This window comes from Python bivittatus, unplaced genomic scaffold, assembly GCF_059951505.1.
Source record: "Python bivittatus isolate LINGU-HERP-01145 unplaced genomic scaffold, Pbiv_v1 ctg000700_np1212, whole genome shotgun sequence".
In the NCBI taxonomy this organism is placed as follows: Eukaryota; Metazoa; Chordata; class Lepidosauria; order Squamata; family Pythonidae; genus Python; species Python bivittatus.
The window spans coordinates 40,748,976-40,763,094 of NW_028277098.1; the positions used below are offsets into that span (position 1 = coordinate 40,748,976).

The 14,119-nt window shown below is 36.8% G+C and overlaps 1 protein-coding gene across 11 annotated transcripts in view; it reads right to left on the reverse strand.

Annotated features, from left to right (window-relative positions):
- FGGY (FGGY carbohydrate kinase domain containing) overlaps positions 1 to 14,119 on the reverse strand; it is a 304,303-nt gene that overhangs the window by 149,357 nt on the left and 140,827 nt on the right. For all 11 annotated transcript variants that reach the window (XM_088153195.1, XM_088153186.1, XM_088153193.1 and 8 more), the window contains one exon: positions 9,129 to 9,280. In XM_088153195.1, the coding sequence (XP_088009321.1) occupies positions 9,129 to 9,280 (152 nt within the window). The remainder of the gene's footprint in view (positions 1 to 9,128; positions 9,281 to 14,119) is intronic.

Sequence of the window (14,119 nt, forward strand, 5' to 3'; positions counted from 1 at the left end):
AAAAAAGGGAAAGGAAGGCATTAAAAAAAAACCACACATAAAGGAAGAAGATAGCATAAATATGCCAGGCATTTCAAAGAAGATGAAGAAGAAGGAATGTGAGAGGAAAAAGAATTATTGCATGTAATTGCCATTTGATTATTAATTGCCAAGGTATTATACTCTGACCTTTTACCCTGTGAAAAAAGCATGGGAAGGAAGATCTCTTTCCTTTCATGTAATAAATGAAGTGTGAATGAAGCTTTTTAAATCAATTTAGGAACATATCTAATCTAATTAGTAACTCAATCTCTCTAAACAATCCAGAAATATCCAAGTCCCAGACTGAAGGTGCCTAATCAATCTCCAGCAAGTTACAGGGTAAATTGCATCACCATTATAAAATGAAAATATAATAAATACCTTTTGGTATAATGCAATTCAACAGGCAAGGATTAAACATAATGAGCAATAAACAAAACTCAAATTCAAGTAGTTGAGAGGTGACATACAGAGAGAAAGAGATACGAAACATTAATCAATGACATCACTCAGGATACTCTTCAACATGATTTTTTTTAACAGAAAGCCTTCTGAACACTTCTCCTTTTGCCATAAAGGTAAGGGCAGGAGCCCTAACTTCCTATGGCCACTGACTCAGATTCTAAGAAAGGCAGCAACAACAACAGGAAAAATAGGCAATCAAAGCTTCCCGATTTAATATCCTCCAAGAAATTGGAGAGGACAAGACTGCCTAATTCTCAGTCCGAGGAAACAGAGTCTGCTCATCCAATGAGTTACATGAATGAGTGATTTGAAGTTGTTTGTATTATCTTATTTTTATATGTTTATTTAAGGTATATAGACTCAGCTCCTTGGGTGGTTAATGAATAATGAAAACCAGATAATTCCTGGCTTCAATCTAAAATTATATGCCACTGAAGGGAGAAGGGGTGGAAAAGAACAAGTAAAAACCTTAAGTTCTTGTTCTTAAAGCTGTTCATAACAGGGTGGGGGGTGGAGAGTGTCTACTTTCTCCAAAAAAGCTCAAGAATGGGGAGAGGAGGGATTCCTTCCCATTGATTTCATTGTTTAAAGTTATTCTTGTGTCTGTATGCATGTATGTAATGCAAGTAATAAACTAGGGCGTTATCAACCTTGTGACATTGAAATACAGGAAGATGTGTTGTCTGTTCATAACTTGGAATGTCTTGGTCTCATTGGATTGGGGAGGGGAGATAAGAACCCCCAGTGAGGAAAGAATTAGTAGTCATTGAGAGTCGGGTGGCATACAAGTTTAATATATCATTGTTGGTCGCACAGTCAGCCAGTTGTTTAGACTGGATTTGGCATTTTTATCCACCTATTGAATCCTTCCAAAGGACCTGGGATAGGCAGATGTTGTTTGATGGTGTTAAAAGTATCATTGCAGGATGTAAGCTGTTCCAAGTGAAGCTACGTTTTGCAACTGACTGATAGTGATTTTGCCAATGGCCTTCAAGTGGTGCTCCAGACATTCTGGGATTGCACCTAAGGCGCCTATAACCATTGATACTATCTTTGCTTTCTTTTGCCATAGTCGTCCTACTTCTATTTGCAGGTCTTCGTATTTTGTGATTTTCTCCGGTTCTTTCTCTTCTATTCTGCTGTCTCCACACATTGCAATGTCCACCATCCAGAGTTTTTTATCTTTCTTATCAACAATTGTTAAGTCTGGGTTGTTGTGTGGCACGTACTCGTCTGTTTGAATTCTAAAGTCCCAGAGCACTTTAGCTTCTCCATTTTCTATTACTTTGTCTGTTTTGTGGTCCCACCTGTTCTTGCTTGCAGGCAAACGGTATTTCTTGCAGATATTCCAATGCACCATTGTTGCTATCATTATTATTATTATTGTTTAGAAAGGAAAGTGGAACTCACTTGGCAGGGAGTTTCCTGAACTCAAAACTAGCCACTGTGGGAAAAACTGAGCTACCCAAGGAGTTTCATTAACATATATAAAGGAAACAAGTTAAAGAAGGCAGATCTACATTTTACATATTTGGCCACATATTAGCATGGATACAAAGTCACCACTTTTGAAGCATCTGCCAGAAATATTCTTGTGTGGGTGTTTGTTTTCTGTAGTAGAAAAGTGATTTATTTTACCTTTGATTTAATTAAAGGTTTGTACATTACCAATACATATAACACAATGACTTGACTTGCATAACCTAAAGCCATCTAAAGAGCTAAAACAGATGAACAGTCAAGCTGTGTGCAATGTTATATTGAAGGGCTTCATTTCAAGCAAATCTAATGGGAAGGAGTATTTGAGGTAGGGTAGGCCTGTACTGAACTTTTCTGCTTCCAGAGTATTTCTTCTGAAGCACCCACAGGCAATTTTGACCAGCTAGTGTTCTAGATCTGTGTTTACCTTGCAAATAAGAGTTTGGAACCCATAAGGGGAAAATGTCCAGAAATAAAAAAGGCTTTGTATAAGGAAAGATGAAGATGAGAAAAGGGTAACGCCTGTTTTTTCCTTCTCTACAGTAGTGTCAAAGGACACTGTGAAGTGGAGAAATGGAAAACTGCCCACTTAGTTCATTGCACTTCAGACACACAATGAATACAGATATTCCCGAAAGCCACTTGCTGCAAAAAACTTTCAGGAACATCAACAAAGTGATTTGAAGAGGGTTTTTTTTTTTTCTGAAGAACACAGACAAAAACCTACAGCACATAAAAGAAAAAGATACAAATAAAAATGAAAGGAAAATAGAGAAAAAAGAGGATCTAAAGGCAGAATAGCATAAGCTACATTCAGTAAGCCAAAAATCAAACAAAGATCTAACCCAAGATGAAACACATTACAAAAGCAAGAAGCAGAATACTATGCCTAGCCATCAGATTCTCTAGTGGAAAACAAGTCTCAGGCAAAGCAAAAAAAGCACTGTTCAACGCCATTTCACATTTTCCTTGATCTGGCTCCCTAGTGGAACAAGAACAAGAAGTAAGTGGTAACTTGTACTAGATATAGTCTGTTACTGCTTAAATGCTTCAGTGACAAGCTCACACATTTTCCATGTTCATTTCAGTCTAAATTAGGAAAAGACCACATGTGGCCCATTACCTGATTTCATACCACCGTTAATCATAACCCTTTTGCACAACCACCTTTCAGACATCTGGTCAAACCTATGCACTCTTCTCTGAAGCTGCTCAGTGGGACACAGAAAGAGAATCAGAGAGAAAGGAGAGAGTGTCAGAAAGAAGAGATGGAAAAATGGGAGTATGTTTCTCTACTTACTTTTGGCTCTGGCTTCACTTACTTAAATTCTCTTTGTGGAAAAAAAAATATATATATTATTGTCCAGCCCCGATGGAAGCTGGGCAGGGGTTACAGTAGTAATTAAATTGGTTCATACCAAACTTACTCCAAGCCAAACTTACACAATTTATTTACTGTTAGATACCCTGATGCTGGGAAAGATTGAAGGCAAAAGGAGAAGAGGACGGCAGAGGATGAGATGGTTAGATAGCATCACTGAAGCAATGAGCATGAAACTGAGCAAACTCAGGGAGGCAGTGAAGGACAGGAAGGCCTGGCGCGATATGGCTCATGGGGTCACGAAGAGTCGGACATGACTTAACGACTGAACAACAAAAACAGTTTTACCTTAATAGCCTCCAATAGGATTGCCTTGTGCAATTAAAAAGAATGTAAGAGCACACTGCAAAATTCATGTACAATACTTTCAAACAAACTATGTACAGAGAGATACAGCTTATTTATTTATTACATACTAAACAGGAATACAATCTGATCCTGTAGCTTATAATACGAAGGAAAGAAATCCCCAGGAATTTACAGAACCTTGAGTGTGGCTTTCTACCACCAATAATGGAAACCAAATCCCTGCTACCTGATTTTTTTTTTTTTTTTTGTAAATTTGAAGCATGGTAGGCATATTTATAATTAAGTCATGACTAATCCAGTCTGTGACTCAGCAACTGTTGGCACTATTCCTTTTCTTCTGCTATGGTGCTATGTGACAATATACCTTTCCTGGTAACAAAGGATGAGATAAACTGATTTTCCTCAGCAACTCAGGGTCAAGAGATACTGAGCTAGCCATGGCAAACGGTCCCTTTTATAACAACTTACGTGAATCAATACAGATCAGTTGCAAAAAAAAAAAAAAAAAATCACAGCATAGCATATAAATCTACTCTAAAACAACCACAAACAAACAAGTTGTGAAATGTTTCAAAGGTATACTGGGACATCAAGCCATCCAGATGGCTATCAGACACCTCCAGAAAAAGATTATTAAATCAAAAAAAGCTACCAAGAATCATGCAGTTCCCTAAAAACAACCAATATATTATGGCACGGTTCTTCCACAATGAAAAGCCACTTCAGTTGATGCAACTGTTAATTCTCACTTGGCAGGGTGCACGTATCTCCAGTTTGGGCAACATGTTGGTTTGCAAAGTAGCGTAATGGTCAAGATGCTGGACTGGAAACTGAGGACTGTGAGTTCTAGTTCTCCCTTAGACATAAAAACCAACTCAGTGACTGAGTCAGATACTCTCTCTCAGCCCAACCAACCTCACAGGGTTGATGTGGGGAAAACAGGAGGAGAGAGCATTACATATGCAACTTTGAGTTGTACCAATAAAGGCGGAATATAAATCAAGTCAAAACAAATCCAATCCAATCATTCAATCAATAATCCTACCTTGCATAGAACAGTATAAGCATGCTGGACTTTGGTCACATTGGTGACATACTAGCCAAAATGTGCCCAAAGTGACCAATATTGTATTACCATCCACAGGGGATGCTAGAGGTAGCATAGGTAAAACATATATCTTTATCTCACTAAAAAGTGAACGTTCTGATTAATTTAAGCAATAATGAGCAGTGGCAGTCAATATGTATGGGCCCATCTGGTGACAACCACAGCATATGAAAAATTGCAATTTGGATTTAAGAGGAATACTAAATGATAAAGAGGATGAAAGAAACAAATGTATTAAGTGAAATAAAAAAAAGATTTGTCTATGAAACTAAAAGGAAGTAGAAGGAAGTTACAGATCTAAATGAAGGTGGTCTGTCCTTATGAAGTGGTCTATCCTTATGAAGTAGTCTGATACACACAAGACGACGAAGGTATCAGTTTAATTAAGAATGAAGGAGCTAAAATGTGTATCAGAAAGTATGAATTGGTATCATAGTGGGGAAGTATAAAAAAACAGGATTCAGTAGGTTGATGATACTTGTGCATTAACCTCCAGTCAATGTGGTCACAGATATATTGAAGAATGAACCTGAAATGAATGCTATAATACATTGAAGAAATAAGACATAAGCGCTGTGAGAATATTGAAAAATGTTACAGCTGCTGATGTGTTGATATAACTGGATGTTAAAATATGGATGTGATTTGCTCATGGTTTGTGTGCAAAAAGTGCATTTATACTTGACAATTAGAAGAATGTTCCCTATTACAAAGGGAAAAGAAGCAAGAATAAATACAAAATCTAATAGAAAATTAATTTAACAGTGTTTGGGAAGGTGTCTGGGAGAATTCTAATCAAAAAAGGGGGCAAATGAAACAGCTTACTCTCTTGAAATCTCTTCCTCTCCAATCTCTCTGCTCTACAGGGGTGGGGGAAGGGTCAGGCAAAGGAGAGATTGCCTACAGAAATCACTTGCTTTTTTTCTTTGTGCCACCCTCGCAGAGTGGAGAAACAGATTTCAAGAGAATACTATAAGCTGTTTACATAGCACACCCGTGGCTCCCAGCCCTGGGCTGCTGGCAGGATTGGATTGTTTTTGATGTGTAGAAGAGCAAACAGCTTACTTTCCTGCAATCGCTGTCCCTCCAATCTCTCTGCTCTTTATGGAGAAAAATCTAGTTTTTGACTGTAGCTACCACTATGATAGTATTAATCCATGTTAATTAATCTACTAATCAAATCTAATATTCATCCCAGTAATAAAAGTACTTTGTGAACCTGTTTTGAAGTGAAAATAAAACAAGACTGTTCTTAAATGTTCATGATCTCTGTCAGCATTAATTCAAACAGACCTTGTTTCTTCTGCTTGTGAGAATCTTATCTCTTCTTTCCCTTCCAAAGGTCTGATTCCTCAAAAAATGCCCTTCAAAGAATCATAACTTACATTCCTTTTATAAGGCAGGTAATATAAGGCACTTTACATAGTAAATATAAAATAAAATGTTAATTAAATCAAGTTCTTACTAGAATCCACAGAATGTAGCGAAGAACAGCCATACAGATATAAAAAACAGTAGACTGCACTAGTCCATCAATTTAGAGACAAACTATTTTTCTCCATCAGAAATAACAAATCCCATTATTTGGTTCATTGGTAGGCAAGTGAAAGCCATACAACTTCCAATTAACTAATCTATATCCATAACATCAAACTTGGCAAGCCACAGACTTCTTGTATTTTCACACTCATTTATTTTTTATGGGGCTATATTTGTTTCCTTGGGGCTACTAGCCTAAACATTTCATCACATGGTGGATTTCATTTGTTTACACTTCTAGTTACCATTAAACAGCAAACCCAAACCTTTTTCTAAAACTCTTAGAAATAATTCAAACACCACTGAGTGTGGAGCAGTTTAATTCATGTTTCATAACAGGATCCTCAAGCAATGTTAATTAACACCTATCAAGAGGAATCTTTCACTCTCAGCTTCTGCCAGTTGACTTTGTTGACCTTCACCAGCTTAACCTAATCCCACTCTATGGTGAGAATCAGGAAAAGAGACTTCAGCTGTTAGAAACTGGCAGGGGGTAATTTACATTGGCCTTCATTAAAAGACAGAAAGCATCACTGAGACCAAATGTAGAAGGCAGATAGGTGGGGCCTATAAAAAATTCAAATGGTACACAATTTTTTTCTTTTCATCTTGACAGTTGATATTAAAAAGCTATACATCAACCTGTAGCACAAAAATTTAAACTAACAAAAGGCATTAGACTGTGACTATGTGCACAGACTGTTTTCTGTCTGTTGAAGGGCTATTTCACACAGGTAAAACAAGTCAATTTAAGTGAAGATTTTAGGGATTTAGTGAAGAATGGGAATACCTCACCAGTTCAAATAGTAAGATGACTGTGGGGATGGTCTACCATTTGTTATTATTATCTGGCACTTTGAATATGCTGGGGAAAACAGGATGTCATTTTAAAAACTACACAGCATTATGAATGCAAGTAATCCTGTAACTCTGCTATGAATAAATTCTTATTTGAATTGATGAATATGCTTGGAAAACAACATAAATATGATTTGAAGAAATCCTTCTATTAGCCTTCTAGCCTCAGGGAATGATTTTTATTTAAACTCCAAGTGAACAGATGTCTAGCCTATCTTAACACATTTCCAGAAACATGGATATGTGAAAATGCATTGACAGTTTGGGAATACAAAAAGTTCTCTGTACTTTAAAAAGCTACTTATTTTTTGGGCAGACATTATTTTGAAAACAATTATCTGCACTCTGAGATTGCATGTCTCTTAAATACAGTTTATGTACATTACAACATTCTATAGCCTTTTCAATCTAGTGCACTGTCTAGTGATCCTATATATAGCAACCCTGTTTTCCCTTGCATCTCTCAGTTAGAAGTGTGCATCTTTAAAACTGAGGATTCTATCTAATCTCTTACAACAATATATTGACAGTGGGATCAAAAGTGCCTCTTAGCATATTCCTGGCCATCAGTTATTAGAAACAAATCCCACAGTTGTTATGTGAAGGAATATTTTTGTTTGTCCTGAACTTATTAACCAAATCAATTTTCAGTAGAGGACTTCAGCAGGATCCAAAAATGGCCTATTCAATTTCCCCCCATACTTTATATACATTCTTAATGTGCCAGTTTATTTCTTCCATGCTGAAAGTTCTATACTGTTATGTACAATTGATAAAGAAACTTGCTCAATTCTCATTCCAACCTCTAATATTTTTCAAACTTAAATGTTCTCCTTTAGATGGAATGACTGCTAAAGTGTTAGTTCCCTTATCAATGCCTGCAGCTGTGTCAAATGGGTCAATCTAACTAAAGCAGTATTGAGCTGTTGCAGAACAACCTCTGCTCCTTTTGTACATGCATTGTGACATCACATGCATATCCACAAGGGGTGGAGCTTGCAGCATTATGGTGCAATGATCCTTTCATCATTTTGATAAAAGCAGCAGGAACCTGCAGATACCCATTTATATTGTTATTGAATCCTTAAATTCTGGACTTGTGTTGTTCAGTGCCAGCTAGCTCCCATCACCAGAATATGCTAAATGTACTAAATTTTGAGTTTTGCCATCTGGCAGTAAGGAATAACTACAAAATCCTTATACATCCAAGCCACAGCAAACAAGAGATAGCAGAATCATTGGGAAAAGGGAGAAAAGTACACATCTTTGTATCACTTCTACAATTTACTTAGAAGACCAAACAACCAATGGGATCAATTACAAATCCTAATTACAGTATGAACTCTGAACTGGGTGAAGCATACACATAGCTGGATGAGAGGTTAGTCCTATCGCTCTCCAATGTAAAATATTACAGAAATTGGTGAATATTAATTAACACGTTTAGCCATATATTTTTTCTGTGGTTAGCAAATAGTTCAGGCTTGATCTCATTCTTCTCAAGGCAAATATACAGCGTGCCAGGTCCTCTAACTGAGAAAATATTAAATATTTTTAATCCAATTTTAAAAAATGACCATGTTAGGAATTTAACTATATTTAGAAACAGCCAACATAAAAAGCAGGAATCTTTAGAAAATCATTGCAATTTCCCATTTTAACTTTGTTGTTACTGATCGTTTCCAATACTTTTATATTTCATTATCTCTGAACATTTACAGCAGCCTTTCCCAACATGCTTTCCACAGTTCCACTTGATTAAACTCTCATTGTCCCCAGCCAACTCAATCATGGTAAATAGAAGGCTAAGAACAGCAGGTTAGAAAGGATGGTTGGCTAAGCTGGCTAGGGACATTGGAAAGCATAGCTTAACAAGGAGCAGATTGAGAAAGGTTGAGATACAAGTTAGAAGATTCAAACTTTCTGGCATAAAAATGCAAAGTCCATTCCATTCTTGAACTCACTCACTTCTTTCATCCACAGCAATTTAGGTGGCTGCATCTCAACTGACATCACACCACCAACGAAGCACAACACATTATGCTGCGTCTCATTGATGCGTGCTACTTGATTAGCTGCACGATGGTCCATCCACATGATGATGTTTCTTTTGTGTTCTCCTTATAAAACAAAACCAAATCAGCCATTGTTTGCGCTTAAATATTTAGTGCACATATTCTTCCATCATAGGATCCAATAGTCTTCCATCCAGATATTACCCATAGCAAAGACATGCTTTTTTTTCATTAGAAATAGGTTCCATACCTATAATTACAATACATTTAAACAGATCATAAAAATAGTTACACATGACTGCTGTAACTGGGCACAGCTACAATTAAGAAAATTTAATATTGACAGGAGATCCACCCCTTTTTCTGAATACACAAAAGAAGTGTATAGTTTCTGCCTTCCTTCTAACTGCATAAGCAACTATAAAAGCTATAGTTAAACAGAAAATAGGTGTATAACAGCACCTAGACCAAGGTAATATGTCCTGTATCAGTTGTCATTAGTTTGGTCTTCTTTATATTTAATCTCTGTCCCATTTTTTCACTGTGCTCCTTGACATTTATTACAGCTTGCAGATCATTTGTACTTTCAGCTAGTGTTATCAGCATAGCGCAGGTTATTGATGTTTCTTCTCCAGTTTTAAAACCATGCTCATCTTCCATTCCAACTTCCCCCAATATACTTGGCATATAGGTTGAATACATAAGGGGAGAATATACAGCCTTGTCTCGCTCCCTTGTTAATATGCAGCTGGTCTGTTTTGCCATGTTCTATTCGGACTGTGGCTTCCTGACCTATGTATAGGTTTTGCACAGGGACAATGAGATGTTCTGGAATTCCCATTTTCCTGAGCATATTCCATAACTTGACTTGACACAAATAAAGATCTTTCTTTAATCAATGAAGGACATATTGACTTATTTTTCGTATTCTTTGGCTTTTCCAATTATATAGTATGCATCAGCAATAATGTCCCTTGTTTCTTATTTTTTTAATAGTAATTTTACTAAAAATTAAACTACAATGATAAAGAACTAATATAAACTAAAAAAATGAATAAAAAACAAGGTGCAGAAAAGAAAAAGAAAACAGAAAAGAAATAGAAAAGAAAAAATAAGAATATAGTAAAGAAAAATAAAATATATAAAGAAATTATTTCCCCCTTCATCACAACAAGTATAAACAATTTTAGTAACTTGTCAACTTCTCTTAAAATACAGCAAATTATCTCTTCTTCCCATATCCCATCTCTTATCAATAAACAAATTCTTAAAATCTCTTCATTTCAGTCCTGATCAACAAAAGTCCATTAAGGGTTACCAGAAATAGCACAATATCTATTTTAACCTTGATCAAATAAACCACATTTATATTCTTTCCTTTTACTTTTAACAATCTTGATCTTTAGTCCCTTCAAATAATGCCCTAAAACTTGATTTCTTTTCATTTTTTCTTTGTCCCTTCTCACAAAATTCTTCAAAGCTTTAACAAGCTTCTTTTGTAAATCCAATACAGGACGATTATCCAGGTCACTCTCTTGGTTTGTTATTTGTATATCCCTTTTAATTATGAAGATATCAGTTGACTTCGGGGGGAGTAGTGGTGGATTGAAGACTGCTTCATTTTCATGGAGCCAACGACTGCGGCAATTAAGATTTCTCTTCTTCTTTTTTGTTTGTATATCCTTTCTAATTCTGTATTACCTTTTAACTATGTAAACCTCTAATCAAAATATTATTAACAAATAATTATTAAGACATCAGCCAATTTATCTTGTATGTCCAGCGTAGCATCTTTTTCCATATCATCCTTGTAGCTTGTCATTTTTAAATCTACTTTCAGATCAGTCTGTCTTGTCCAGTAAAACCTGATCCTCTTCTATAGCATCTTTTAAGCACAGCCTATCTATAGAGGCAGACAGTCTTAAAATTAACTTCTGGGTCCATTGTTCAAAAATTGTATTTATTTATTTATATTTCAAATTTGTCACCCCCCATCTCACTGCAGAGCAACTTGAAATATTTATTTATTAATTAATCAAATTTGTCACCACCCATCTCATTGAAACGACTCTGGGCGGTTTACAGCAGAGATAAAATCAGTTAAAATACAGTATAAAAACAATCTTAATAAATAAATTCCAAGAAAGATGGAGAATTGGCAAATAACTCAGGGAGCGTTGTCAGGGCACTAACCACCCCCAGGGATGGTTAGAGCTCATATTGCCATGCACGCTGGCAGAGCCAGGTGTTTAATCCTTTTCGGAAAGCTGGGAGGGTAAGAGCCCACCACACCTCCTGGGGGAGAATATTCCAAAGGGCAGGGGCAACGGCAGAGAAGGCTCTCCTGGGTCTTGCCAGCCGATATTCTCCGCTGATGGGGTCTACAACATGCTCTCTCTGCCTGACCAGGTAGGATGGGTTCATGCAATGGGGATGAGACACTCCCTTGGGTAACCTGGACTCATGCCATGTAGGGCTTTAAAGGTGATAACCAACACCCTGAATTGGACCTGGAAGCAAACTGGCACCCAATGCAGCTCCTGCAGCAAAGGTGTTATATGTGCCACCCTTGGAGCACCTAATATCATCTGCATGGCTGCATTTTGAACCAGCTGTAGCTTCCAGATACTCTTCAAGAGTAGCCCCATGTAAAGCGCACTGCAATAGTCTAGCCAAGAGATGACCAGGGCATGAGTGACTGACTGGAGAGCCTCCTGATCCAAGAATATGTCAAATGTTAAAATATTTTGCTCCATTCTATATTAGTAAGTCAAACTTAAGTGTTCTTCTCCTTTAATTGTAATCTTTAGTTCCTTCTAGTGCCCTCTAGTGCCCAACCTTCAAAGTCTCATCATATGTTTTTTTTTTTTTAAAGAATTCAAAGCAAAAGTATTTTCTCATGGGAAGGAGTTTTATAATTCCACAATCTTATTTCAAATTTATATGGACCCTTAGTCCATTTGTAACTTTCTAAAATCAAAATGTTAATCATCCTTCTGCTGTTTATTCCAGAAATTTTTTTTTTAAGTCCTTAAACTTGTATTTAAAACCTCTTTCACCAAGGATTGAAGGAAACTTACTTGGTGCTATAAAACTGGTTGATCCAAAGGTTCCTAATAAAAGCAATTAACAAGCAATTTCCAAAAGTGATTAGAAAAGGAAGTATGCAACCCACTGTCCTTAAAGGTGCTGACCGTGGTTTGAGCAAAAAGAGGACTATTTCCTCATTGTCCAGAGTTCTAAATCTACTAGAGACCACTGTCTTGCTGTCTCCCTGCAAGAAGCAGCTGTCTGGAGCACTTGTGGGAGATCTCAGGTCCTCTCTATGTCCAGAGAGGAATTATGAAGAGCCAGTCTACTCACCGGCATTTCATTCCGCCATGGTCATTGGCTCTGCTTTTAGCGGACCCGTCTTCAGTTTGCCATTTCTTCCCCGGAAGATGTTTCTCATTCTTTTCTAAAGTCAGCTTAAACATTTGGCATTTCCCTTTCCATTTCTAATCTGCACTAGATGATCCTAAACATTATTTTGCTAGCACATCAAATGAAGGATATTGTGGGATAGTTTCCATGGTCTGTTAAGTCTCCTTTCTTGGGTATTGGTATGTAAACTGACCTTTTTCAATCTCTTGCCCACTGTGTCATTCTCCAGATTTGATAGTATAGTTTAGTTAAAACTTTTATAGATTCTTTTTCTGTTGCTTGCTGTATTTCTGTAAATATCTCATCAAACCCTGTAGTCTTATGATTTAGGAATGACCAGTGTTCTGATCTAACTTCATCTTCTAGTATTAGAAGTTTTTGTAAGTAGGGCATATCTTCCAAGGTATCTTGGATGTTGACATCTTTGCTGTACAGTATTTCTTGGAATCAGTTACTATTTATCCATTGGCAGCCTTTAGCATATCAGTTTAAGGTTGGAACCTCCATCTGAGTTCGAAAATCTTTTGGAAGACGTTCCTTGGTTTCGTTTTTGTTTCTTTGCTTGGGTTTGTGTGTGTGTGTGTGTGTGTGTGTTTCTATCTTGATGTCTTTACAGATGTCATTGTTCTTCTAACAGCTTTCTGAAATTCTTTGTTAAGTTCCTTCCTGAGATTTTTGTCTTTCTTGGCTTTGGCTTCTCTTTTCTTCTCTTTTTGGTAATTTCCATGATTTGTTCTGACATCCAGTCTGCTTTCTGTTTCTTCATCTGGCAGTCTCTTTTCACATTCCTCTTTAACAACTTACGTTCATTCCACTGTTCCTCTGCTTCTCTATCAATGAGGTTCAGGACTTCAAAGCCATTCCTGATATTTTCCTTGAAAATGGTGGGAATATGATCAAGATCCTTTTGAGGAAACCAGCTGGCTTTCTTCTTCCACTTTAGCTTTACTTGGAATTTTCACATGAGCAGTTCATATTTTGTTCCATAGTCAATCTCTGGCCACATTGCTGGTATTATAACTGAGCTCTTCTACCTCCTTGAACCAATAATATAATCAATTTGATTTCTGTGTAGTGCACCTTGTAATGTTCACATATATAGATGTTGTTCTGGTTGTTGGAAGTCTGTGTTAACAATGAAGAAATTGGTAGAAATTGATAAGACATTTTGGTTTCCTAGGCCATGCAGTCCTCCTTAATGCTTTGACCTTCCAGTCTCCAATCACAAGCAGGATATCTTGCTTGCATGTTCTGCCAATTTCAGAGTGAATTTGATCATAAAATTCATCAGCCTCCTCTTCTTCTGCATCAGTGGTTGGAGCATAAGTTTGGATAATTGTTATATTAAAGGGTTATCTACTAAGTCTAATTGATTTTATTCAGTCACTGATTGCATTATACCCAAGTACTATCCTAGCTATAGCCTTCCTTGTTATGAAAGCAACACTGTTCCTTCTTTGTTTTTCATGCTCTGAGTACTAAACAGAACCCTGACTGAAAGGGTCCAATTCCAGTCCATTT